This window comes from Dipodomys merriami, unplaced genomic scaffold (assembly GCF_024711535.1).
Source record: "Dipodomys merriami isolate MVZ:Mamm:240054 unplaced genomic scaffold, mDipMer1.0.p SCAF_1, whole genome shotgun sequence".
Classification (NCBI taxonomy): domain Eukaryota; kingdom Metazoa; phylum Chordata; class Mammalia; order Rodentia; family Heteromyidae; genus Dipodomys; species Dipodomys merriami.
The window spans coordinates 122,482,478-122,510,429 of record NW_027202270.1 but is presented as its reverse complement, the minus strand read 5'-3'; the positions used below and the strand labels follow the sequence as shown (position 1 = coordinate 122,510,429).

General features: G+C 36.5%; 1 protein-coding gene across 10 annotated transcripts in view; it reads right to left on the bottom strand.

Moving 5' to 3' along the window:
* The window catches only part of Cep128 (centrosomal protein 128), a 277,887-nt gene that overhangs the window by 138,878 nt on the left and 111,057 nt on the right, over nucleotides 1-27,952 (bottom strand). For all 10 annotated transcript variants that reach the window (XM_070028501.1, XM_070028506.1, XM_070028496.1 and 7 more), the window contains 3 exons: nucleotides 25,651-25,815; nucleotides 14,358-14,534; nucleotides 7,370-7,429 (listed from right to left, as the gene is read on the bottom strand). In XM_070028501.1, the coding sequence (XP_069884602.1) occupies nucleotides 7,370-7,429; nucleotides 14,358-14,534; nucleotides 25,651-25,815 (402 nt within the window). The remainder of the gene's footprint in view (nucleotides 1-7,369; nucleotides 7,430-14,357; nucleotides 14,535-25,650; nucleotides 25,816-27,952) is intronic.

The following is a 27,952-nucleotide window of genomic DNA, read 5'->3' as shown; positions in this document are numbered from 1 at the left end:
ATGAAGAGTTGGACTCAGTATTGTGTTACCATAGCTACTGGGAAGCCTAACAAAGGTGGATGGGGCCAGGACAGAAAGAGAAACCCTGTATCAAAAGTAACAAGCAAAGACCAGGGCTTAAGGTAAGAGTGCCTGTCTAGCAAATACCAGGTCATGAGCTCAAACTCTGGTATCAGAAAAGAAAGAGCAAGAGAGCAAGAGGGGAAGGGAGGGGAGGGAAGGAAAAGGGGAGTGGACATGAAGGAAAAGGGAAAGGGAAGGCATGGGGAAGGGAAAGAAGGGGAAGGGAAGGGGAAGAGGAAGGAGAAATAACAATAACAGTAGTAGTAGTAGTAGTAGTAGTCGTAGTCGTAGTAGATATAAACATTTTGGAGGTGATATTGGAATTTGAACTCATACTGGTGTTTGCTTATTTGGCACTGTACCAGTTAAGCCATGCCTCCAGTCCAGCTAAATGATGGTTATTTTGGAGATGGAGTTTTGTGTGCCTTTCTACCCAGGCTGGCTTCAAATCATAATCCTTTGGATATCACCTTTCTTGAGTAGCTATGAGTGAGCTTTAGGCACTTGTAAGAATTATACATTTGAAATATTTTTCCACATTTTACTTACTTATCAATAAGTTAAAACATATCAAAAACATATATTTTAAATAACATTTTCTCAAGATTGAATATGTTTCATATAGACAATCTAAAGTATATTTCCAAAAAGTGAATTAAATCAATGAGAACGGTATTTTCATCTTTATGCTAGAACAAGGAAATGCTAGATGATTACACATTTCCTCAATGAGAATTAAACATACTAGGTCTGATATTTCTAGAACAATTACTTTTAAGATATGTCTATCACAAAAAACAACATTCAAAAATTATATTCCAGAAATGGAATGCAATTTTTATTTCCAACTGAATACTAAAAAGCTGCAAGTAGAGATGTGGCTCAAGAAGTAAAGTGCTAGCCTTAAGCAAAAATGCCCAGGCCCTGAGTGCAAGCCACAGAACCAGCAGGAAAGGAAAAGGAAAGGGAAAGGAGAGGGAAAAGGAAAGGAAAAGGAAAGGAAAGGAAAGGAAAGATAAAAGGAAAGGAGAGGAAAGGAAAAAGGAAAGGAAAGGAAAAAGGAAGGGAGAAAGGAAAGAAAAGGAAAAAAGGAAAGGAAAAAAGAGAAAGAAAGAAAGAAAGAAAGAAAGAAAGAAAGAAAGAAAGAAAGAAAGAAAGAAAGAAAGAAAGAAAGAAAGAAAGAAAGAAAGAAGAAAGAAAGAAAGAAAGAGAAGAGAGAAAGAAGAAAGAAAAAAGGAAGGAAGGAAAGAAGGGAGAAAAAGAAAAAAGGAAGGAAAGAAAGAAGGGAGAAAAAGAAAAAAGGAAGGAAAGAAAAAGAGAGAAGGAAGGAAGGAAGGAAGGGAAGAAAGGAAGGAAGAGAGAGAAGGAAGGGAAGAAAGGAAGGAAGAGAGAGAAGGAAGGAAGGAAGGAAGGAAGGAAGGAAGGAAGGAAGGAAGGAAGGAAGGAAGGAAGAGAGAGAAGGGATGGGAAGGGATGGGAAGGGATGGGAAGGGAAGCGAAGGGAAGGGAAGGGAAGGGAAGGGAAGGGAAGGAAAGGAAAGGAAAGGAAAGGAAAGGAAAAGAGAAAGAAACAGGCAGGACACACAGATGCCACAGATTCCAGCTTTCCCAGAACTTTCAGGAGGTCCTACAATGGCAGCTTATTTCAGAGACCACTGTCTCTATGGTAGATCAGCAGGGCCCTGGAGAAAATTGAACCTGGATAGTTGAATTGGCTGATACAGGAGTCTACACAGTTGTCCAAGATCCTGGCAACATTGTGTTGGCATCATGTGTTAGGATGATGTTGTGTGCTGGTGTATTTCATGCATCTCCTCATCTCTGTATTGAAGCACCTGCCTCCCCATGATGAGGCAGATGGTGATGCTTAATTACAGTGTGCAGTTAATACAGTGATGGGCTGCATGGACTCAGAGAACTGGAGTTGATTTTGGAAAAACTAGTAATGGAGTACCATTTGAATGAAACCTAGTAAACAAATAAGGCAACTCCCTTGAAATATTATACTCCTTAAGGGATTTCACATTAAAGAAATACCAATCCCCATTGGCAGACAACTCCATCTCCTGAGTATTCTGTTATTACTTGCTGGTTCTACCTGGGCATAAGGCAGGGTATAAGAGTTGAATTAGACTCAGGGTCCTGATTAAAGAAGAAAAAAATAAAAAACAGAAGAAAATTTCCAAATAATTCAGAAGTGAATCTCTTACCCACATAAAGTAATAGCTCTGATCAAGTCACAAAAGTACTTGGGCATTAATATAATTATTGAGCTTTCATGTCCTTGCAATTTATCCTTCTATAATATTTAAGCTAAGGAAATACCTTGAGTGCTACATGTACTAAGGCTGCTATAATTATTCTTTTAAGTGAGTATTACTTTTTCTACATTTAAAGCAGTACTGTAATAAGTATTAAAAATGTAATGACGTACAAGACTTCCCTCATCAAGCATACACACTAAATAAAGAGAAGAACTGGAACATCAATACAGTGGGTCAAAGGCCAAGAAGAAAGAGTACAACTTTCTTATAGTGAAAGAAAAACATTAACTTTACAGGTTTATAACATACGGGGATAATTGATATTGGAGTCCCCTCAGAGTTAAATGTGTAAGCAATGGGACATGCAGGACCCTGCTTTTAGCAGAAGAGCAGATGTCAGCAGCTTTCCTTTCATTGCTATCACAAAACGGTAAGCTATGGGAGCAATCGTGATTCTTGCTAGTATGTGGCTCCATCCTGTGATAGCCTGTCTGTTCTAGATATGAAAAAGTATCCCTGTCGACTTTCTGTGAACATTTGGAATTCTTCTCATTTCTTTCTAAGATTTGATCCTAAACTCTGATGGGTACTTGTGCCCTCAGTTCTCTTTGGACTTAAATGTTCCAATAGAACTTTCTGGTAATGAGTACATTTCCTATTGAGCATAGTTGCCTCCTCCTTTGTTTTCCCCTTACTATCCCTTCCCTCCCACCTCCACAATTACCCAACCCTCCCACCCCCTGCCAAAGTTGTGAAGTTCGTTTTCAACATAGTGTTTTGTACATTTCATTGTTGCAATGGCTCAACCTATATAACCCCTCTTTACAGCATTTTCACAATAAAATACGTACCAAAAAAAAAAAAAAGAAATTACGAATAAAAGTGATTTATTCTAAAAAAAAACTTTCTGGATAACAATTCCCATTCTGGAATCTCTTCCAATACCTCTGTTGGCTTTCCTATTTAGGACTCTGTCTGCCCATTTATTCAGATATCAGTTCTTTCCTGAAGTCTGTTAGTTTGGCATGAAAATCTGGGCAGCTCTTTCTCCATCATCCTCCATCATGAATGGTAAGTTTGCACCAGGACATTATTCCTAGGTTTCTTTGCCTTTCAATCTGCGAACAATTAATCTTACCTCAGACAGTCCTCTCCCATCACCCAGATTATAGGGAAAGTCTCCCCCCCTAGTCTTCCTGACTTTATTCTAACCCCTACTAATCTACCTTCCATATAACTATTATAGTGATACTTCTAAATAATATGTCAATTCTTTTTCTACAACTCATTTGTGATTCTTCTCTAAATGCAGCTCTCAATCCAAGAGCCTGAAAATGATATGCAATGTTCTTCTAGAAGAACCTAATGCCAGTCTCTGCCTGGTATGTCCTTCCCTGTGATGTCTGTCTCACCATTTCATATTCTACTCCTGTCAAATCACTTCAGAGTCTTTTTTTTTTTGCACCTATCACACTACTTCTCTTCCATCCTAAAATAGTTTCTCTGCACCTATATTCTTTCCCTTTTAAAGCCCGCCGAGCTTCAGATTCACCCGAGGTAGCTGAGGTGATACCTCAGCTTCAGCATACTTCTTTCACAGCTCATACATACAGGATTGTAGGTGGCTACATTTTCTAAAGTAGCACAGACTCTTCCAGAGGCAGAAACATGTTATTCATTTTTATGCCACAGCAAATAACAACTAGGATGTCACAGTAACTCAATAAGGTCTCTGTTAAACTGAAGAAAATTTGACCTCTGCATGCGCTGTTAGAATTTATAAGAAATACACATGTCTAATCTATGGGTTAGTCCTCTCATGGCATCCCTTAGCAACCACCAGACTTTTCTTCCTTCCTGTACTGTCTTACCCTAACTTTTCCTTGGTTACTATCTGTGAGTCTAGTTCACCTCTCATTTGGGCTTCATGTTTATGGTATGCCACCATGGCCAACAGTGACAGTGAAAAAATCCCTACCTACTCAGCTAGTTGTCCTAGAATTAGCTCCAACAGAAGAAATTCATTTAGTAGATTTATGAAAACAATTACCAAATGCCCTCAAAGGTCCTTCCAATACGGCAAGATGTCAGCATAGACTAGCTGAATAGCAATTCTACTCTCCATATAGTTTTCTCCTCTGATTTCAGATCTTATCTTCAATACTTATAGCACTGTCCAGTCATAGTTCATGGGAATTGCAATATTGTAGCCCATCAATAACCTAGGCCATCTTTCTAGTAAATAGATTAAATTCTTCCTTAGTCAGTTGGTCAGCGTGGTATTTTTTATCACAACCCTTTATACTGTAGAGGGAACAGTTGTCTCATGCAGTATTAAAACTGGTCTGATCACAAGTTCAATCCCATTAAATGATAAGGGAAAACTGCTCACTAGCTTCCAAATTAAAGAGCTATGATTAAAAGTCATCTCTGGCTCTCATAATTTAACTCAACTACAGCACTGAAAGCTTTCTGTTTGGAAATGATAAAGATTTTAGCTTGAAAGCAAATTCCAAATATATTGCTCTTGTTGTCAGAATTGGAGTGTTGGAAAAAAGAAAAATGCCTAATAGAAGTTTCATGCCCTAATTCTGAAGTACAAAATTTCTTATGCAGGTGGCCAAAACACCAAATTTGCATTCTTTCTATCAAATATATCTAGAAATGCACAAGATCACTGTTTTAAAAGTAGAAGAAGGAATTTCACAGAAGAAGGTAGAATCTAGTGTGTAATCACAATACATTTGTTTCCTTGTCATGAATGGGTTTTTTTGCCTTTAAGTAAATTTGTCTAACACATAGGCGGTGGAAAGTGACAGCTATCTTTGCATCATTTCTCACCCACACCAGATTCAACGTCAGTGCATTATCTAGGATTACACAGGGTCTCACTTTCCTGGCAATGTTGTATCTATACTTACTCAGCTGGAAAACTTCTACAATTTTCTAAGCCCAAATTTAAATGAAGACTTTTCCAGCAATTTCCTATGAGATACATATAGCACCACACCTTTCCATTCTCCCAGCACAAACATGACAAGTTATTTGTCTTCTAAGTTCCTTTGCTAATGTATACATGCATCTGCAATAATACCACACTTCACAGAATGTTTAAGTTTATTTACATCTCAGTTTCCTCTCTGTATGCTATATGCCAAGTACATAACTTGCAAATTGTTGATGCTACAATATTTTTGTTTGTTTGTTTGTTTGTCGGTCATGAGGCTTGAACTCTGGGCCTGGGCCCTGTCCTTCAGCACTTCAGCTCAAGGCTAGCACTCTACCACTTGAGCCACAGCACCACTTTCAGCTTTTTCTGTTTATGTGGTACTGAGGAATTGAACCCAGGGCCTCATGTATGCAAGGCAAGTACTCTACCACTAAGCCACAATACACATACACATATTGTTAAGACATTAATTGTTAATGGCATATAATCTGGTCTTGCATTCTTTACCTAGCACCACACAGCTCCATTTCCTTCTCTGAGACCTCATAAATAAGATAAATAATAAAAGGATTGAGGGAAAGGAATAGTTATACCCTTATGGTAGGACATACACTTAGTATACAATAAGCCCTGGACTCAGTCTTCAGCACCAAATCAATAAACAAACAGGCAAATAGACAAAACCTTAAGGTTCTTCCTATAATAAAATCCTAAATGAGACTGCTGAAGTTTATAGTGACGACAGATTTCTGATGGAACATAAATAAAAATAAGATTTTCAACACCAGTGCTCTGAACATGAGTAAAAGCAATCTAAAAAGAAATGCTAGTGCATACAAGTTAATACATAAATAGGTAACAATAACTAAACTGGTCATAACATTCCATATATTGCAGTCAATGAACTTTCCAAGTTTGTATTACATTTGGTAGCTGATAATTATTCCATAGTAGAATAGAATATTTATAATTAGAAAACTTCACTTTGTTTATTTTTGCTTACCTGATGCCATAGTGCCAAAGCCCCATGAATCAGGAAGTTATCTTTTGGTTGAATTGTTGGTTTGCTGGTTTATTTTGGTGAAACTGAGGAGCTTGTGCTTGCTAGTCTGACACTCTACCATTTGAGCCTTGGTTCTATTTTTCATTATTTTTGAGGAAGGAGATCACAGTTTGGGCAAGAGCATTCCTGAGCTCTGATCCACCCATTTTAGGCTTCCTGTGGTTGCTGGAATGATAGGACCATGGCACTTGTGTCCATTTGGAAGTACAGATGAAGTCTCCAGGGTTTTTCTGCCTCAGCTTACCTTGGAACCACACCTTTCCATTCTCAGCTTCCCAAGGTAGCTTGGAATGACAGACATGTGCCAGTGTGCCCAGTTATGAGTTGACAAGATGTCTTATAAATTTTTCTAGGTGGCTGGCTGGCTTGAAATGAGGTCATCTCACTGTCTTCCTTCCAAGTAGCTAGGATTACAGGTAGGCACTACAGTACACCTGTTGCACTTTATGAAAGAGGTGACATAATTTTTCTGAGTCATATGGGATGACAGGTCTTTACGCTGAAGAACCATAATATGGTAAGTATATAGTGAAAAATGAAGGTTAGCTGAAACTTCCCTGACTTTTGCACATTTCCAGATAAATCCTAAACACATATAAAAATTCCTGGGTCCTCAGGAGGCTGAAATCTGAGGATCACAGGAAAAGTCCAGGAGACTCCAGTCAACCATCTTCACAGAAAGCAGAGCTGCGGCTCAAGGAATAGCCCTGTGCAAAACTCTGACAGCTCCAAGACTATGAGTTCAAGCCCCAGTACCAGCACAAGGAAAAAAAAAACTTTTTTAAGGAAAATGAATCATTTGTCTTTTAGACAATCCATGTTTTTATGCTTCAACAGATTTATATTCTAATTCTACATGAATATACTTAAGCTAACTTCTAAATATTAAAATAAAAAACTATTCAAGTTTCTTAAATGTGCTTCAGTGTTATCTTCCCCAATAAGGTATTTCAGCTTTGTATGCTCAATTGGGTGAAAAAAAACATACAGCAAAACAACAAAGTATGTCCTGAAGATCATAAATATTACCTTGCTTTCTGCTAACCAGCGATGTGGATCACAATGTATATCAGGACCAGATGAAAAAACCTACAAAAGAAGAAGTTATCACTATAGATGTTCCTCTGACATGAACTAACATAAAGTTACTCACCATAGCATCTAAAAGCTTAGTCACTAAACTTATGTATTAAAAAAAGAAAAGAAAAAGAAAAAAAGAGGGAAAAACTGGGAGAGAGCAAGGGAAGGGGTGACATTGTCCAAAAAGAAATGTACTCTTCATCTGACTTTTGTAACTGCAACCCCTACGTACATCATCTCTATAATAACAATAAAAAATTAAATAAAAAAGAGTTGGTACCAGTCTCATCTGAGTCTAACCATTATGTATTGAGTGCTTACTTATGTTTTATTTCCTTGCTGATACTCAAATATAGCTCAAGTATAGAGACATGAAAATAATCAATTATAAAGTGCAACTCTAATTAGAATCTCTGAAGGTTGATGCCACAGAATTTCATGTGGCAGGAAACCTTGGTGTGTTTGTTTTCCTTGGTCTTCTTCAATATAATGTATTCACAGAGGCTGATAATTACATGGCAACTTAATTCTTTGCCTCATTTATCTTTCTTTAACTTAATATCATGAGACCATTTTGCTTCTTCAGTGATTTTGAACAGAAAAACTCGGGGCTGGGAAGGTGGCTCAGTGGTAGAGCACTTGCCTTGCATGCATGAGGCCCTGGGTTCGATTCCTCAGCACCACATAAATAGAAAAAGCCAGAAGTGGCACTGCGGGTCAAGTGGTAGAGCCTAGCTTTGAGCTGAAGAGCTGAAGGACAGTGCCCAGGCCCAGAGTTCAGGCCCCACGACAAGCAAAAAAAAAAAACAAAAAAAAAAAAAAAAACAAAAAAAACCTCAACCCAACTGTATGCAACAGTGCTTTATATTTCAAAATAATAAATTCTATATTAAATTGTTATATGCTGCCCTGATTTCCTTTATAACAACACATTCATAAAACCTCTCGCCATCCAATTTAACTTTCTTACTAAAATAATGCTATACCAAAAAAAAAAAAAACAGAATGGGGGGGAGGAGTGAGAGAGGTGGGGGAGAGAAGGGATAATGGGAGAGCAACAAGGGAAAGGGGTAACAATGCTCAACAAGGAATATACTCATTGCCTTCCTCATGTAACTGTAACCCCTCTGTACAGCATCTTGACAATAAAATAATGTCAGTGACTTCCTAATTATAAACATAAAGTTTCTTAGCATTCCACTTACTTTGCAGGATATATTTCTAGGTTGGTTTTTAATAAATAAATGTTTACTCCTATCTTAAAGTACATCCATACCTCCTGATGTGTCTGCACATGATTTTCTTCCTAAGACAATCATTAGTTCATCCATTCTGACACCTGATGAATGGATGCCCCATGCCATATCAAAAGTGTTACATTCTGATATCCAACCTTGCTTTCATCGACTTTTCTATCCCAGTCTCTTCGGGTCCATTGCGGTAAAATTTTCTCTGGTCACCCTCACTCTCAGTGTTTTCTTCCTCTTTCAAAGCCCACTATTCTGCTGCATATTTTTAAACCTCCATGAGTCAGTCACTGATTATGTTGCTTTTCATATATCTCACACTTTCCTTGACCTAGGATAAAATGCTCAAGATTGGAGACATGATTGAGGTAAGGAATGCAATTTTATGTGTTTCGTGTTTTTTTGTTTAAGAGAATAGCCTTGATTTGCATTTCTTTTATGGCTAGAGAGGTTGAGCATTTCTTCATGTGTCTAGTGGCCATCCTTTCCTCTTTAGAGAGGTTTCCCTTTAAGTCTTTAGCCCACTTGTTTATTGGGCAGTTGTTTCTTTGAGGATTTCTTGTAGGGGGATTTAATTTTTTCTGAGTTCCAGATATATTTTAGATATGAGACCCTTGTCCATTGTATGGCTAGTGAAGATCTTCTCCCGATCCATGGGCTTTCTATTGATCTTGCTAGCTATGTCCTTTGCCATGCAGAAGCTCTGCAACTTCATGCAATCCCATTTGTCCAACCTTTCTTTGATTTGTTGTGTTTCTGGGTCTCTATTAAGAAAATTTTAGGGGCTGGGAAGATGGCTCAGTGGTAGAGCGCTTGCCTTGCATGCCTGAGGCCCTGGGTTCGATTCCTCAGCACCACATAAGCAAAAAGAAAAAAGCCGGAAGTGGCGCTGTGGCTCAAGTGGTAGAGCGCTAGCCTTGAGCTGAAGAGCTGAGGGACAGCACCCAGGCCCAGAGTTCAGGCCCCACGACTGGACCCAAAAAAAAAAAAAAACGAAAAACAAAAAAAAAAACAAAAAAAGAAAATTTTAGCTTGTGCCACGGAGACCTAGGGTTTCTCCTATTCCTTCCTGTAATGTTTCAGGGTGTCTGCTTTGACTCTGAGGTCTTTGATCTATTTGGAGTTGCAAATCAAAACAACATTGAGATACCACCTCACCCCAGTTAGAATGGTTATAATCAAGAACTCTAATAACAATAGATGCTGGAGGGGGATGTGGACAGAAGGGAACTTTACTGCATTGTTGGTGGGAGTATAAACTTGTTCAACCACTTTGGAAAATAGTATGGAGGTTCCTCAAAAGACTCCACATAGAGCTCCCCTAGGTCCCAGCTATCCCACTTTTGGGCATTTACCCAAGTGATCACAAACAAGACCACACTAAAGCTACCAGCACAACTATGTTTATTGCAGCATTATTTACCATAGCTAAGATATATGGAACCAACTCAGATGCCCCTCAGTAGATGAATGGATCAAGAAAATGTGGTATATATACACAATGGAATTCTATGCCACCATCAGAAAGAGTGACATTGCCCCATTTGTTAGGAAATGGAAAGACCTGGAAAAAATTATATTCAGTGAAGTAAGCCAGGCCCAAAGAAACATAGGTCCCATGGTTTCCCTTATTTGCAATAACTAGTACATGTCTGAGACAAGCAGAAAAGGTCAGATAAGATGATGTTAGGCAAAATGAACCCCAAGATAAAGACACAAGTGGGTTTTTTTCTTTCTTGCTATGGTTTCTAATGTATTTATAAGGTAATTGTTCTGTTGCTTTGTATGTCCCTCCCCCACGGTATAACCCCTGTTTTCACTTGATGTTGGTATAATTTGTGGAGGGAAAGGGGAAAACAAATTGTTTAAATAGGGATACAGGTGGACCCATTGCAACAATGAGATGTACAAAATGCTATGTTGAAAAACGAACTTTACAACTTTGGCAGGGGGGTGCGGGGGAGGAGGGGAATGTATTCATGGAGATGCGAGGGCAGGGATGGTAGGGGAAAAACAAAGGAGGAGGCACAATGCTTGATAAGAAATGTACTCATTATCTTGCCCATGTAATTGTAACCCCTCTGTACAGTATTTTCACCATAAAAAAAATAAAAATAAATTTATTTCCAGAAAAAAAAAAGAAATGTACTTAGTACCTTGCTCAAGTAATTTAACCCCTCTGTACGGTATTTTCACAATTAAAAAAAATTTAAAAATGGCAGAAAAAAAAAAAACAAACAAGAGAATAGCCTTGAGTACTGACGAATATTGTGGTGCAACCTCCCTACCCTGAAGGTCATTACCTGCAAAGTGGACAAATTGCCTCATAAGGCTAAGGTATAGATTGAATGTGGTGAGTGCTGGCACAGTGTGTGGCACACACAACACCTCAGTGCGCTACTATTACTATTCATGGAGATACACCGGTCCATTTTAATGAACTTCGGGATCTGTTATGACATGAACACAGTAACAGACACTTGTCATGAAAAAAAAGAGAAGCTATATTATAAAAGATGAGAAACTATATCATAAAAAAGAGAAACTATATCTGAAAATACTACCAAAAGAGACACCATAAAATACCACTAGCTTACATTAGTTTAGTATCTACTAAGTACAAAATATTTCAAATATATATACTTCTATGTCATTTTACTTTATCTGCATAATGAGTCAAGTTTGACCTTTGCACATAAATTCTTAGGATAATTAACACAACTCATCCAAGGCCATGCATTAGAAATTTGAAGAGATGCAATCTGAACTTCTATTTGCTGGGTCCAAAATCTATTCTTATCATGTTCTCCAACTGAAGAATATTCTGATCAAGTATTAGTGGAGATCAGATTAAAATGAAGACATTATTCAGAACCAGAGTTCAATTCTTGAATTATAAAAGATTGGCTTATAAGAATGATGTAGCTTATCACCATATAAAATGATGCCAATTGAAATGAACTCCAAGATATGGAAACAAAAGGGTTTTTGCTGTTGTTGTTGTCATTGTTGTTTTTAATGTACGGTGTGATGTTATTTCTTTTTACTTTCATTGTCCCCCACTTTGGTTTATCCCCTGTTGTCACTGTTTTTTATTCTGGTACCCTGTGTCTTGTATATACCTTTATTTGATTTGAGGAAGGGAAAAGCAATAACAAAATAACAAGATACTATGTTGGAAATGAACTTTACAACCTGGGGTGGGGGAAAATTATGGGAGAAGGAAAGTGCGAGAAAAGTGAGGGAAGGGGCAACAATGTTCAACAAGAAATATACTCATTACCTTACTCATGTAACTGTAACCCCTCTGTACATCACCTTGACAATAAAATTAAATTAAATTTTAAAAAGAATGATGTGCCTTTAATCTTTCTAAATATTTTAATAATGATTTTATAATATTTATATGTCTTTCTTTATGTTTAAAAATCATTGTAAGAATTTATTAAAACAGAGTAAGTAGAGTGACCAGAAAAAATAAAAATTTTTCTCAAATAATTTTTTACAAATCTATTATTGAATCTATTCCACAGTATAGCTACTCTTTATAACAAATGGCTGAAGAGTTCACCAGTAATATTATTTTTAAAATCAAGAAGTGACAAAAGATAACTTCGAATTCTCTGCTTTTAGAAGCATAGTCAATTATTCTTCTGCTGTTCTTGCACAGAAGAACAAAAATAATCATTTCATATTTAACGAATTTCTCAGTCTTTTTCTTAGAGGTAACAGCAAATGCTAAATTCATAGGTATCCATTTTTTTTCAATTATGTAACAACAAAATAACAGATGTTACTAATGTAGAAAGACCTACAAAGAAAAATATGTAGACTCTTCTAGATTTACTTTCTACCAAAGACTTGCACTGAATTTATCTCTCTCTTAAGAAAGAAATGTAAATACCAATTAACCACAAACACTCCATGCTTTAAAAACAAAAGAGTAGGATGATGTTTTGGAATAAAATGGAAAGAGAATTTGTGCCCCCACAAAGAAAATTTTTGCTTGCAAGGTAGATATATATAACATGATTCAAACATTTCCATTTTTATATTCCTACATGATAAAAAAACTACTTATCCATACTTAAATATTTAAATATAGAGCAAACTTTTACTTATTAAAATATATTCCTTTTAGGTAAAATTAGGACTTAAACATAACTAAGTCAGAATTAGAACTTAAACATAAGCAAATCAGAAAGATTTAAATTTTAAAAGCACTGTGAGGAATAAAAGAACTAAGTCAATATCAAAACACTGAATCAGCCCTGAGCCAGTCTTCCTCTGAAGACAAATTACTGCTCATATTAGCCTTCCATCCCCACAAACTGACATCTTACATTTTTATAAAGAAGGTATGTAGCAATACAAATTATAAAATTTCTATTAACTCTATCAAAATCTCCCAACTGAAATATTTCTATTAAGGCTGAGAATTGTACTCATTACCTTACTTATATAGCTATAATACCTCTGTATATCACCTTTACAATAAAATAAAATTTAAAAAGAAACTGAACCCTAACCTTTTTAGTAGTTTTGTTTTCTTTTAAACACTATTTTGAAAAAGAAACATATAAAAGAAAAGCAGTGGTAGGAAGAGGGAACTGTGGAAGGAAAGATCATTTTAGAAGTGGAAAGAGAAAAAGGATTACAAAATAAAAAGAACACATGAAGAGGAAAATCTTTCAGACATAATACCATATTTTTGAGTGCTGTGGGATCATGAAATAAATATCACTCTAAATGACACTACACCACATTATGCGGTACAGAAAATCAAAGTAATACAATGTTCTCTATCTATCCTAGAGTCATATAAGTCAATGAGGAACATTAGATTTTAAGCAAAGGAAAAAGTAAGCTTAATATATGCTAAGTGGTTACTTAATTAGCTTCCAGAATTAGAACCTCAAAGTTTATAGTCTTAGTTTAACATTTAACTATATAGATAACCAGTGTCACATTACTTAACCCCTATAGATGGTCTGGTTTTCTCTACAGTGAATTTGATTAAAATACTTTATAGATTGGTAGTTTTCAGGCTTAGTGACTGAACAATACTTACCTTAGGACCTGTCACACAGAACCCAATAGATGGCAGCAGGTACTATACTACCAGCACCAAAACTGTCTATGATAATGACAAATCCAATCCCAAGCCTCTTTACTCAAAATATTTTCCTTACTCAGAACTGCTGACTTTTATAAAGCATTGTCTTTTATACAGTGATATACACAGAGGTAATTCAATGGAATTATCTCACACCTTACTATGCAAGGAATACTATGCTTCATTCCTTAAAATTTAAGAAGTTAGGGGCTGGGAAGGTGGCTCAGTGGTAGAGCGCTTGCCTTGCAGGCATGAGGCCCTGGATTCAATTCCTCAGCACCACATAAGCAAAATTTAAAAAGCCAGAAGTGGCGCTATGGCTCAAGTGGTAGAGCGCTAGCCTTGAGCTGATGAGCTGAGGGACCGTGCCCAGGCCCAGAGTTCAGGCCCCACGACCGGACCCAAAAAAATAAATAAACAAAAGAAAAGAAAAAAAAGAAAAGAAGTTATTTCACTTCATAAAACTTTCTAAAATAAAAAGTGACCACTAGGTAATCATATATTACAATCCCGTTATAATTATACATTAGGAAACTAACTGAAATTTTAAGGTACAATGAGAACTCATAATTACTTTCAATTTCTCCATTGAATCCTTAGAGAAAGTTTTACAGGCTGCATCAATTTCCTTTCCTATCACACCAAGAATGGATTCCTGTTCAGTCTCCAGACAAAGAAGTTGATCTTTGAGTTGCAATCTGGCCTCTTCCATTCTCCTTAAGTGTTCTTCTTCATTACTTATATGCTTTTCCTGTGAAATTGAAAAGAGAGGCAATCATTTTTTTAAAAAAGCCAAGAAATACTTATCTGGATCACCAAATCAAGGAAGTGAATTAGAATACACACTTGATTTTGTCGGTCCCTTTACTTTGCTAACAGGAAACACTCTGCCTGCCAGTGAAATGAGGTAATAGTTATAGAATGCAGACGTCAATAGCCGGGTGCCGGTGGCTCACACCTGTAATCCTAGCTACTCAGGTTGAGATCTGATGATCACAGTTCAAAGCCAGCCTAGGCAGGAAAGTCCATGGGATTCTTAACTCCAATAAACCACTCAGAAAACCAGAAGTGCCATGATAGCTCAAGTGGTAGAGCACTAACCTTGAGCTGAAGAGTTGAGGGACAGCTCAGACCCAGAGTTCAAGCCCCATGACTGACCAAAAAATAAAAAGAAGAAGTTTGGGAAGTTGTAAGAAAACACAGTAAACCATACTTTAATAATTCTAAAAACAAAATAAACAAGATACAATCCTTTATATTTAATAATATTGTCATTAGTGAATCAGAGGGTAAAAAAAGCTAATGCTACAAACTGCTTTGAGTTTGCCCTAAATATCAGTAAAACATTGGAAATGTAAACTACAAAATATGATGCCATTAATTTCTTAATTACAGAAAAACATGTTACCTTAATGCAGTTAAAACATTTTAAATCCTAACATTCTTTGTACAACTCCTTATAATGACAACAAAAAGGTCAAGAAGGAAAAAAAAGTTCACAGTGCAAAAAAGAATCTAACATTTTACATACAATCACACTACACACATGCATTTAAGTCACAGAAATTTGATAAGAGCAAATGGAAATGTATTCCAAGTAAGAAAATATATTTCATGAAAAGGGTTTTTCCAGAATCTGTTAAGAGAGTACAGTACTTAGAGCCTCTTCTAGGAAAATCAATTCTCAACCATTATGATTACACACTTTCATTCAAGAATTTCTTTGGGGATAGAACTCAAGGCCTCGACCTTGCAAGGCAGACACTCTACCACTTGCGCCTCGCCGCCCACTACAGACTCAAGGTAAAATCCTTAATCTAAAAACCCAAATCTAAAGTATCCCAAAATCCAGAACATCTTCAACACTAATATAACACTCAGAATGTTTCATATTTTGAAACACTTGGATTTTGGACTAAAGATACTTAACAAGAACAGTCACTGCAACTATTCCAAAATCTGAAACACATTTGATCCCTAGCAATTTGGATAATAAGGCTGGTTAATATGTACTGGAGAAATTCAAAGTTTTATTGCCTAAGACTCATAATTGAATAAAGAATTACTAGATTTTTAAATATAAACAGTGAATCGAAGTCCTGATCACTGGTTAGTATGAAGAAACCTCAAATATTTTCTTAATTAAATACAACAAAACCAGGGAAATTATGGCGGGGGCGGGGAGGGAGAAGCAGCTTGAATTTCAAAGAAATAACAAGGAAATCAAGTCATTGAAAATTAATCATAAAAGGAAGATGTTTTACCAAATGAAGGATAAATGTTTTTTCTTTCATTTCAACTTACGTTAAATGAACAAAACATGCTCAACTCAAAATGACAGAAAACTGTTCAGCCATTTTCTACAGCTTCACCTGCCTCCTTTCTACTGAATTTTACTCTTAAGTACAGTTTCTCATGTCTTCCTGACCATTCTGACTTCTGCAACTCCGATATAAGCTGAACTACTTGCAATAAGAAAAGCTCAACTCAATCCACCACCTTAGTCTGGCTCTCAGCTTTGAAAACTTAGAAAGTAGACCTTCTTTCATTTAGGTACTCTGAGTAGAGTCATCTTTCAGCAGTAGAGCAACATTAATGTACAAACTTGAATGCCATTCAGTTAATTACATTAGTTCACGATGAGAACCACAACTGCCATATGGATCACAATCTTTGTATCAGCATAACTATTGCACTATCTCCCTTTAGCATGAACTAGATGGAAAGTCAAATTATAATCAGAATGTGGGTTAACAAACAGAAAATCAGAGCAGAGTTCATTTTATGAAATAACGTTTCAATAGCATCAAGCCCATGGTAATTTGAAGACTCTAATTTGACAATGCCCTGCAGCTCTATACCCAAAGGGGATCCTGAATTATGCTAGGAGGGTTCTTCTACATAAACATAAGGCCATCAAGAGACTGTATAAGTCTCACTGCTACATTGCTAATAGAGAAAATACTGTATCGGGGTCACTGATATGTCAGAGGACTGTCCATATACTTAATCTAAGGAATTCAATTCACAACATGTTCTCATAAAATATTTTTCCTCACTCCCTATCATCTTTTTGTGTATTACTGATGAAGACAATTTTGCCATAATTAGCTATTTCTGTTGCCGTACTAGAATTTTACTTCACAGCTTCAACTTGTTAGGCAGGTGCTTTACCATGACACCAGCATTTTATATTCTTAAAAACGTTGATATTTGGGGCTGGGAAGGTGCCTCAGCGGTAGAGTGCTTGCCTTGCATGCATGAGGCCCTGGGTTTGATTCCTCAGCACCACATAAGCAAAAGGAAAACAGCTGGAAGTGGCGCTGTGGCTCCAGTGGTAGAGCATTAGCCTTCAGCTGAAGAGCTGAGGGACAGCGCCCAGGCCCAGAGTTCAGGCCCCACAACCAGACCAGAAAAAAAAAAAAATGTTAATAGTGGAAGTGGCGCATTGGCTCAAGCTGTAGAGCACTCGCCTTGAGCTGAAGAGTACAGGGACAGTGCCCAAGCCCAGAGTTAAGCCCCAAGACCAACAAAAATAAATAAATAAATAAATAAATAAATAAATAAATAAATAAATAAATACCGTTGATATTGTCAGTACTCTATATATGATCACTTCAGTGAGGACAAACTTTCCTGCCCATCTCCATCACCCTTTGTGAGATAGCATGACATGACCAAATTTCCTTTGGAGGGAAAGCCAGATTAATGGGCTCACAAGAATTCAAGATCAGTAGGTTCAACTACCTTCTACTTCAGAAATTCCTTCCATGATATTTCTGACAGTCATCCAACACGAACAGCACAAGTTCCAACAGAGTGCGTTACTTCCTCATTATTACAAATGCTATAAATTTCCTGCTTTTTTCCCACTTGCTTTAATTTTATTGGGCTTCTGAAGTTAAACCATACTGTTCTTCATCCTCCCTCAGTGCTTAGGATCTGAATTCTTAACTTAGGATATATTTTCTTCCCTCAAGAATTCTTTTGTGAAATAAACACCAGGAAATGGGTACTTGAAAGGTATGGGGTGGGGGAAGAGAAGAAGAAGAGTATACAAGTGAAGAGAATAAAGATTAATGAATGCAATCAAGAATTCCATCTATATCCTACAAAAAGTAAGAAAAGTGAGGAAAGGGGTGGGTTAAGAGGGATGAGTGAGAACAATGAAAGAAAGGGGTGACACTGATCAAGATGCATTGTATTCATAAACTACCTTGTAGAATGGCAAAAATAAGGGTAAAAAAATTCATTCAGGGGAGGTTTGGTTCTTCATGTTGAAGTCAGAGAAAAATAGTCCTTTAGGAGGTAGCACCCAATTGCAGGGCCACTTGGACCACCGCCATCAGAAGGAAGTAATGTTGCTCTCTTGGGACCTGATTTCGTCTCACTATAAGCGTTGTTATACCAGACAAATGCTGGCCCATCTCCTTTCCCTTTGTGGCTTCCCTGTATTGTTCTGTGATCTCTCTTGATCGCATAGATCAACTCTCACCTTGGTGCTGTACATCAAGATATGATGTAGCAACACAGACCAGAGATATACTCTGTTCCTTCTTAAACTGATATTTATAGTTAGTCCCAAAAGAAAAGAAGCATGATTAGTAGTTTATTAAGAGTAAGACTGAGGGGCTGGGAAGGTGGCTCAGTGGTAGAGTGCTTGCCTTGCATGCCTGAGGCCCTGGGTTCGATTCCTCAGCACCACATAAGCAAAAAGAAAAAAGCTGGAAGTGGCGCTGTGGCTCCAGTGGTAGAGTGCTAGCCTTGAGCTGAAGAGCTGAGGGACAGCGCCCAGGCCCAGAGTTCAGGCCCCATGACCAGACCCAAAAAAACAAACAAACAAACAAACAAACAAAAAAGAGTAAGACTGAGGCACTGGGGCTCATATCTATAATATCAGCTCCTTGGGAGGCAGATTGGGAAGTGATTGGGAGAGATTTGGGATCAAAGCCTGCTCAGGCAAAAAGTTACCAACCTTTCTCAATTAATAAGCCAAGCATGATAATGTAAGCCCATAAATCCCAGCTATGTGGTAAAATTACAGAACAAGCTGGGCATTGATAGCTCATGCCTATAATCCAAGCTACTCAGGAGGCTGAGATATGAAGATCATGGTTTGAAGACAGCTTGAGCAGAAAAGAACATGAGTCTTTTATCTCCAATTAACCAAAAGAAGCCAGAAGTGCAGCTCCACTTGTAGAGCACTAGCCTTGACCACAAAAACTCAGGAATAGTACACAGAGCCAGAAAGAGAGGGAGAGAGGGAGAGAGATGGGGAGAAGCAGAGAGAGAAAGAGAGAGAGAGAGAGAGAGAGAGAGAGAGAGAGACAGAGAGAGAGAGAGAGGGAGGGAGGGAGGGAGAGAGAGAGAGAGAAAGAGAAAGAGAAAGAGAGAGACTAAAGCTCCACAGGAAAAATACCTGAATCCTTATAGGAAAAATAAAGGAAAGAAAAAAGAGAGTGGGGGAATGGTCCAGTGTTTCAATGCCTGTCTAATAAATGTCAGACCTGAGTTCAAACCTTGATATGAGAGCGAGCGAGAGAGAGATACTGACTCACTAAAACAATAGAAATAGAAAAATAAATTGCTTATCAGAATATTGACTACATGATTGGTGCGTGTTAAACCCTGGAAATGAATGGTTTCAAACACTCAAATTATTTTAAGCAAAATTACAAAAGTTACCCATAAAGTATAAACACATAGAATGGAAATTCAAATTTAAACTTTTAACCTCAGTTAAGGAAATTATTCTTGCCTTGGCTTTTTAGTATCCTTTTCTAGGAGAGTATTGAGTAATTGAAAGATCATTAGCAGTATAATCAAAAAGTGCTAGGATATGCATTGGCTGCATTCCTAGACATTAATATTCAAAGTTGGAAACAAAAATACCTTCTAAGGGGTATTTTCTGCATTCATTATTAACATCATTTTGTATTTATTACTTTTCTCTTAAGTCAAATACTTAGGACAGAAAGTAACACTAGTTATTTTAAATCATCTACTTTTTATGTACTTCTATGTCTGAAACAAAATATGAACAAAGCAACACACAACTAGAGTTTCAAAATGTGCATTTGGAATGAGTGTTGTTTAATTTTCAAATGAAAAAAAAAAGTATCACTCATCTCAGGAGAAATGTTTAAACCCATTAGGATTTCTTACTCTCCTTGTTGATTCCTTATGGGATACTTCCATGCACATTTTTCCTTACAAAAAGAACATTAAAAAATTATAAATGTATCTTCTAATAGTATACCTAATGTGTCTGCTTGCGATACTTAATTCTACCAATTTTTTTCCAAGAGTATACAGAATGTTGTTGGATCATGACCAAATGACAAAACTGAATTATTATTGCTCTAAATGTCAACAAAAGAGAAGCTCAATGAAAATAAGCCTGGGCAAATATTTTATGCTGCTGCCTTCTAGGGCAAACCAAAGCCCACAAGGACTGGGTGAGTTGAAGCAAGCACTGAAGTCTATGTGATAGGGAGTTCTTCCTATCCTACTGTGTACAAGTTAATATTTGGTAGTTTTATTATACTCACATAATTTAAGCTACTCAAAAAAAAGTGTCTGCCTAAAAATGACCTAAAGTTTAATCATTAAAATAAATGCTAGAGATCAATAGCTCATTTGCTTCTTCATTATTTCTAGTAAAAAAAAAATTGAAACCAGAAATCAGAAAATTCTGCCATCAGGTAGTTCTTAGTCAAAATATGAAAATACGATTTTGTAAAAAAAAAAAAAAAAAAAAAAAAAAAAAAAGTACTTCATAGAGCAGATATGGGAAAATTGTACATTTTCAAAAATAAACAGCACCATGAATTCCTGCTCAAATTAGAAGTAAAACACAATTTTTAAGATTGATGGCACTGTGCAGTTGTTGTGGGGTTTTTTGTTTTTGGTGCTTGTCCTGGGGCTTGAAATCAGGGTATGGGCACTGTCCCTGAGCCTCTTTGCTCATGGATAGCACTCCACCACTTGAGCCAAAGGTTCATTTTTGACTTTTTGGTGGTTAACTAGAGATAAGAATCTCACAGACTTAACTGAATAGGCTGACTTCAAAACATGATCCTCAGATTTCATCCTCCAGAGTACCTAGGATTACAAATGTGAACAACCTGTCCCTGGAAGAATTGTATAATTTTAGACATTATGAATTGATGAAACCTATTCTGAAATGTATTATCAAAGAGAATTATTTTATAGTGAGAGTACTTAACATCCACTCTCCATTTACAAAAAGAAGTTTTTTTAATACTGAAACCTTTTCACAAATAGGTTTTATGTGAAATTTTCAGACATTGATTATACTTTTTGCAATAATATTAGTGAAAATTCTCATTCTAAAGTGTGTATAAAAAAAAAGAGCCTAGTAACTGATTGAATGAAATAGCCTTAAACTTCAATATAATGGAAAAAAACATGAATGTAACTCATTTTTCTGATCCTAAATAAAGAAGAATAATACATATCCTACTTCTATGGACTGTTGGATAAGTCAAGGTATTTTCTCAGTTTCAGAATCTAACACTGAAAATATGATAATCCTAATCACACTTAAAACTGTGAAATATAATCATGGCTTAAAGAGTATGGATTCTGAGAAAGGCAATTATTCCCAGTGTTTTCTCCTCCATAATAGTCATAGACTTAAAATGTTAATAAATTTCATTTTCAGATTATTTAAGTAAAGCATTTCATGGTTAGGAAGGAGAGTATATGGGTTCCGACTTGTTCTCTAGGTAAGGTTCTACTTTTCAGTGTCTATAATTTGTGATCATAACTTATCTCCTAAGTAAAAACAAAATAAGGATCTTTAAAGACAACTAAGTAAAGCTTTTGAACTAAACAAGTACTAAGTAACCGAGCATCTCAAATAACCTACAAGATCTATATGCTAGTACAACTTGGTTCCTACAAAGTCTGGTACAATGGAAAGAATGGACTTGGCAACCTTGAGTCCTACTTCCATTTCTACCAAGGGGAAGCTACAGTTCTTGGGCAAGTCAATTTAACTCTCTGGGACAGACTCTTCTCTATAACATAAGATGTTGGGAATCAATGTTGTTCAGAGTCCTTTTATATTTCACAATTACAAGAATCAAGTGGTTAGAACAATCAAAATCACTTGCTTCAGTAACCCAGTGCTACCTTATGAATTCCAAAAGAAGACTTGTGAAACCAAAACTAGCACCCAGTCTTTGGTGGAGTAGAAAAAGTTGAAGACTTTCAAGAATTCAAGAATTCAAGAATTTTTCAACACTGTGAAGGCTAGGTAACTGAAAATTATGGTGACCATAAAATAGCTTCTCCTGTGACACAGGAAAGTTATACAAATGATGTGACGATGGATAGACATTAAAGGGGAAACCTAAAGTGAAGGTTGCAACACCTCCAACTTCTTCCAGGTAACAAGCAAGAAGCATGTTTTCATAATTCTGGTTAGCATATACAGAAAAATATATTCCTATACATAAATTTCTCATTTTCTTATATAAGGAAAATGAACACTATCAACAAGTTTATTTTACCAACAGCAGAAAACCAACATCTTTCTTAAGTTTTGTTGGACTTAGGTATATGTATTATTTCACAATATGGCCATCTTTCTCATAAAGCCAAAGGAATACTGACAATGACAGTATAAGTACAATAATGTATGAAACAATGATTTCTTAACTCTAACAACAAATAATTTCAAATTATAATCAAAATTAAAATCAATCTTCAATATATGTTCAATATATCTGCTATAATATTACTTAAAATCACTACAATATAGGATCATTAATAAACCTCTACTTATCACAATAAAAAATTTTTGAGACAGGGTCTCACTTTGTAGCCATGGCCAGCCTGAAACTCAATCTCTTCATTGCCTAAGTCTCTAAAGAGATAAGGTTACACCTGCAGACATGATGCCCAGCTCTGAAATATGAACATTTTTTTAAAACTTAGCTCAGATACAGATCTATATAAATCAGACGTTAAAAACTTGCACTATACAAACTTTTAAAGACTTGCACTATACAAGCCTCCTAACTTAACAAAGTTGATTTCATTATTTACTAATTCTTGTTGAGTTACATATTCCAGTAAAAGCAATAAAAATGCTTCTCAGAGACTAGAGTACAAGTTTTCATGTAAATGCCGAGAGAATCAAAAGATTAATATCAATAGGATTCTTTTGGGACAAAGGGGGAAATAAAATATTTTCCTATAAAACTTAAGCAAAAAGAATAATAAACTTTTACAATACTATACATAGGAAAAATTATTTCTGTAACATTTCAACAAAGCTTTTTCACTGGTAAGAAGCTCATAATAAAGTCCTAATGCAAATGTAAAAGTTCTGTTGGTTACATAATCCTTGTTCTCTTTGTCATGTAAAACAGAAAAATAATATTTGTCAAAGCAAAATCAGATGTTAGGAAAAATATATTTTATTATCATAGGGAAATATGGCAAATTTAGATATTCTGTGCTTATGTACTAACAGAAATCTTCTACTACTGATTAATAATACCACAGTCCTAACTATATAAGAATCTTCATGGAATTTAAACATTCCTTACCTTATCAAGTAATATAACACGACAAGAAGCACAGCTGTAAAGAAAGCCACAAAAAAAAAAAGAATAGCAAAAAATTTTTCAAGGTATAAGAAATAACAACATTACATATTCACACTGAGGATGGGTGATTAAGAATATCACTTTAGCTGGGCGCTGGTGGCTCATGCCGTAATCCTAGCTAATCAGGAGGCTGAAATCTGATGATCATGGTTCAAAGTCAGCCTGGGCAGGAAAGTTCTTGAGACTCTTATCTCCAATTAACACCAGAAAACCAGAAGTGGCACTGGAGCTTAAGTGGTAGAGTGCTTACCTTGAGCTGAACAGCTCAGGGACAGCACCCAGGCCCAGAGTTCAAGCCCCATGACCAACCGAAAAAAAAAAAAAAAAAAGAATATAACTTTGCTCAACAAACACTAAAGCTTTATCTCCTTCAATATGTATAGCATGCATTTAGGAAGTTCATTACTTTGCTTAAATAGTAATCTTGGACTTTTCTTGTCTGGAAACATATTTTTGTTGTCTCTTTTTCAATTTTTATTTCCTACAGCCAACTTACGTGTGTGTGTGTGTGTGTGTGTGTGTGTGTGTGTGTGTGCACGCGCGCGTGCATGCGCATGTATGTAGCTACATATGCATGCCTCTTTATAATTTCGTTATAAGTTATGTGTCAGGCGCTGTCTCTGATTTTGAGCTACAAAAATGGACAAGATGTGGTACCTCTTCTGAACTAGCAAGCGTCCTAGGAAACTGTCTAACAGTGATGGGCTTAGAACTTATATCTTCAATATCACACTGTTGACGGACTACAAGATCTGCCAGCGCTATCACATGGCTGCCACCAATATACCATGTGTCTCAAATGACTAACAAAGTCAAAGTTTGACATAAACATCAGCAAAATGCTACGCTCTCTTGTTATGTGGATCAATAGCAGTAAACACTATAAGCAAACAATGTACAGTCTAAAAATATTTACTAATATTTGACTGAATGGTTGGATCATTAATCAGTATGCATTTGGAAACATAATAATATCTATTAGTCACTGATTATGCTCATGATTCTTATCCCATATATCTCAATTAAACCATCATTGACATAGGATAAGGTGCTCAAGATAAGTAAAAAAATAATACAGGGAATGAAACTTCATATATTAGTTGATTTTTTGATACAAGGAGCCCTAAAAGTAGTAAATCTGGATTACTCCACCCAAGATAATAAACATTAGTTAAAGTATATCTCTTTCTACTGAAAACAAAAGTGGTATGTAGGGATGGACAAAGTTACAACCCACTTAAAAAATTTTTTAAATTACTATGCAGATTAGTACATAGTGAGCATTTAATCATTATTTTAAACTATGGTTTCCACATAGATCAGCCATAGATGTGTCACCCACATATTTATACACAGAAATACAATATTGCAATATGGTAGTACTCGGGGATGAGGTGAAGCTTCTAGAAGGTGGTGAGGTCTCAAGAGTGGAATTGTCACAAATGGGATCAGCTCCCTTGTCCCTTCTACAATGGGAGGACACAGTGAGAAGGCACCATCTGACCCCCATCAGATCCTCAATCTGACAGTGCCTGGTCCTAGACCCCACAACCTCCTAGACAATGAGAAACTCTGTGGTTTAGAAGCCATTCATAGTCTGCAGCATTCTCGTACAGAAACTTACACAGGGTAGAAACAGGTTCTAATCCAAACAGTTGTGTAAATTAAATGAGTTGACATACATACAGGAGTTGGCATAAATACGTGATACGTACAAAGGTCTCAGCAAACCATCAAACCTTTTTTTGTACTTTGCCTCTAAATTCCTACTTTAAGACACTGGAAAAGAAAAAGGAAAATGCAACAGGAACTTTATTGAAAAAACTAGAAAATCACAGCATTGTGATTAATAAGTCATCTTTGTTCTGACAGCATATAACATTCCTATGAAAGTTACCATTTATTAGTATAGAATATGTAAAATGTCTTTGGGGGCAGGGAATGTGGGCTTAGTGGTAGAGTGCTTGCCTAGCATGCATGAGGCCCTGAGATCAATTCCTCTATACCACATAAACAAAAAATAAAAGCAACTAAAAGAAAAAAATACTATTGAAAAATCTTAAATGTCTCTTAAAGTAAGTCAAGAATGTAGCTCAGTGGCAAATTACTTGCTTATCAAATGCAACTTCAATCCCCAAAAGAAGAAGACAAAAACAACAACAACAACAACAACAACAAAAAAGAAGTTAAGTCTTTTAAAATAGAACTCATTCATATTTTTACCTTTTCTTCTAATTGTTCCTTCAAGCACTGGTACTTTAGCTTGAGTTTTTTGTTCTCATTTTCATTCTGGGATAATTCCTCTGTGAGTCTTTCACACTGTGATTTCAACTTCTCTAGTTGGCAACGATGAACTTTAGCAATATTCTTATCTTCTAAGCTCTCTGCCTGGGATAAAGACAAGGAAAAGGAGAAAAAGCCCACTGGCTATCGTCAAATTAAACCAAACATACTACATATTATATCAGTGGGGAAATATTTCAAAACAATAGCTCTCTCAATGTATTCATAAGCAGAAGTTAAAATTTATGGATTCTGTGAATTCCTTTCATCACCAGAACATAGGAACATTCACAAGAAACAGTTACTATACTACACTGGGTGCTACAGTAGCAAATGAGGTAGAAGCAACAACTTGATAGAAATAAATGAGATGAGATGAGCTGGATAATGATAAAGGCTTTGGGGCATTCTGCAATCACAAGGAGGGATGGTGACAATAGCCAGGGAAAAGTAATGTTCCAAGCTGGGTGCTGGTGGCTCACGCCTGTAATCCTAGCTACTCGGGAGGCTAAGATCTGAGGATCATGGTTCAAAGCCAGCCTGGGCAGGAAGATCCGTGAGATTATCTCCAGTAAGCCACCAGAAAACTCAAAGTGGCACTGTGTGGCTCAAGTGGTAGAACACTCGCCTTGAGCTGAAGAGCTGAGGGACATCACCCAGGCCCAGAGTTCAAGCCCCACAACCAAAAAGAAATCTTCCAAAAGGGACAAGCTATAAAATGGTACTCCAGACTAATCAATTCCCTCATCCATTAACAATCTTAAAATTCCAGTTCTTTCTAATTCCTCAAATTTTGCTTTTTTGGTTGTTTTTTTGTGTCAGTCGTGGGGCTTGAACTCTGGGCCTCAGTGCTGTCCCTCAGCTCTTCAGCTCAAGGCAAATGCCTTACCACTTTAGCCACGGCACCACTTTCGTTTTCTGAGTGGTTTATTGGAGATAAGAGTCTCACAGACTTTCCTGTCTGGGCTGGCTTTGAACCTCGAACCTCAGATCTCAGCCTCCTGAGTAGCTAGGATTACAGGCATGAGCCACCTGGGCCAGGCTTAATTTCGCTTTTTTGTGTAATGTAATTATTTGAGACTACTCTTGTGGGGCTAAAAAGATTAGGCCATACAATAAACATGAAAAGTTCAAACCATATGAAAATATATTTCAGCATCAAGGGCATAATAAATCTTAATTTGAAAGCAACCAAAATTGGCTTTAAAAAATAAACATTGGGAATAATCTATTGTTTATGAGACTTAATAATATGTTCCAGATATGGGATCTTAAAGAATTTCATACCAGCAATATAAACATTATGTGTCAAATACTGCTCTAAGACCTTTCCATAGAGTTTCACCACATTTCACCCTCAAGGCAGCATGGCCAAGGAGGCACAAAATTCATTCTAACATCTGTGTTTTCAACTACCTATCACTCTGCCTCTCAAAATGGATGCTATCAGGAGATTTTGAACCCCATCCTAACTAAGCACACCTCCGAGTTACTAAAATCCGCAAACAAACACCTATAACCAGTTTAATATATATATAAATAACTATACAATTATATATTAATAATATATAATATATATGCCTAAAATGTAGCTACATGGACCTGGTGGTTTTCTTTTTCTTCTTCCTTCTTTTCCTCTTGCAGTGATAAGGTTTGTACCCTCCGCTATGCACACACTAGGCAAGCAGTCTACCACCAAGCTATATAGCTCAGCCATGCCTCTATTTTTATAAGTCTATTCTATGGGATTAATTAGGTGTATAAAGGCACAATCATTGGAAACAACTTCCTAGAAGGAAGTTTTGTGAGTTTGAGAAAAAAAAAATCTATATTTTATTTACTCCACAAAATTCGCCTAAGAACTGATGCCACTTTGAATTAACAAAGGAATTGATTTTTTTATGGGCAATCCTGTATTCACAGCCCAAAAATAAATTCACAAAATAAAGTCTCTCATCAGGAAAATTGCTCAATTACGATTTTTAAGTTGCAATAGAATGCTTTTAGTTTTCTTTATGTCCTGTGAAAAGCATAGGTGAGTAAGATTTTTTGCCAAAGTTAACAGAGATGCTCAGGAACAAAATGTGCTCCTCTTCTCCTTCCAACTGTGCCCCTGTCCCAGGATGCCTAAATTTCTATCAGCCCAGATGGGCTATTTCCACCACAGCACCTGGCAAACTCTACACATCAGTGCTTTCCACCTAGACAATTTGCTTATAAATATTAATAGGCATATCAACTC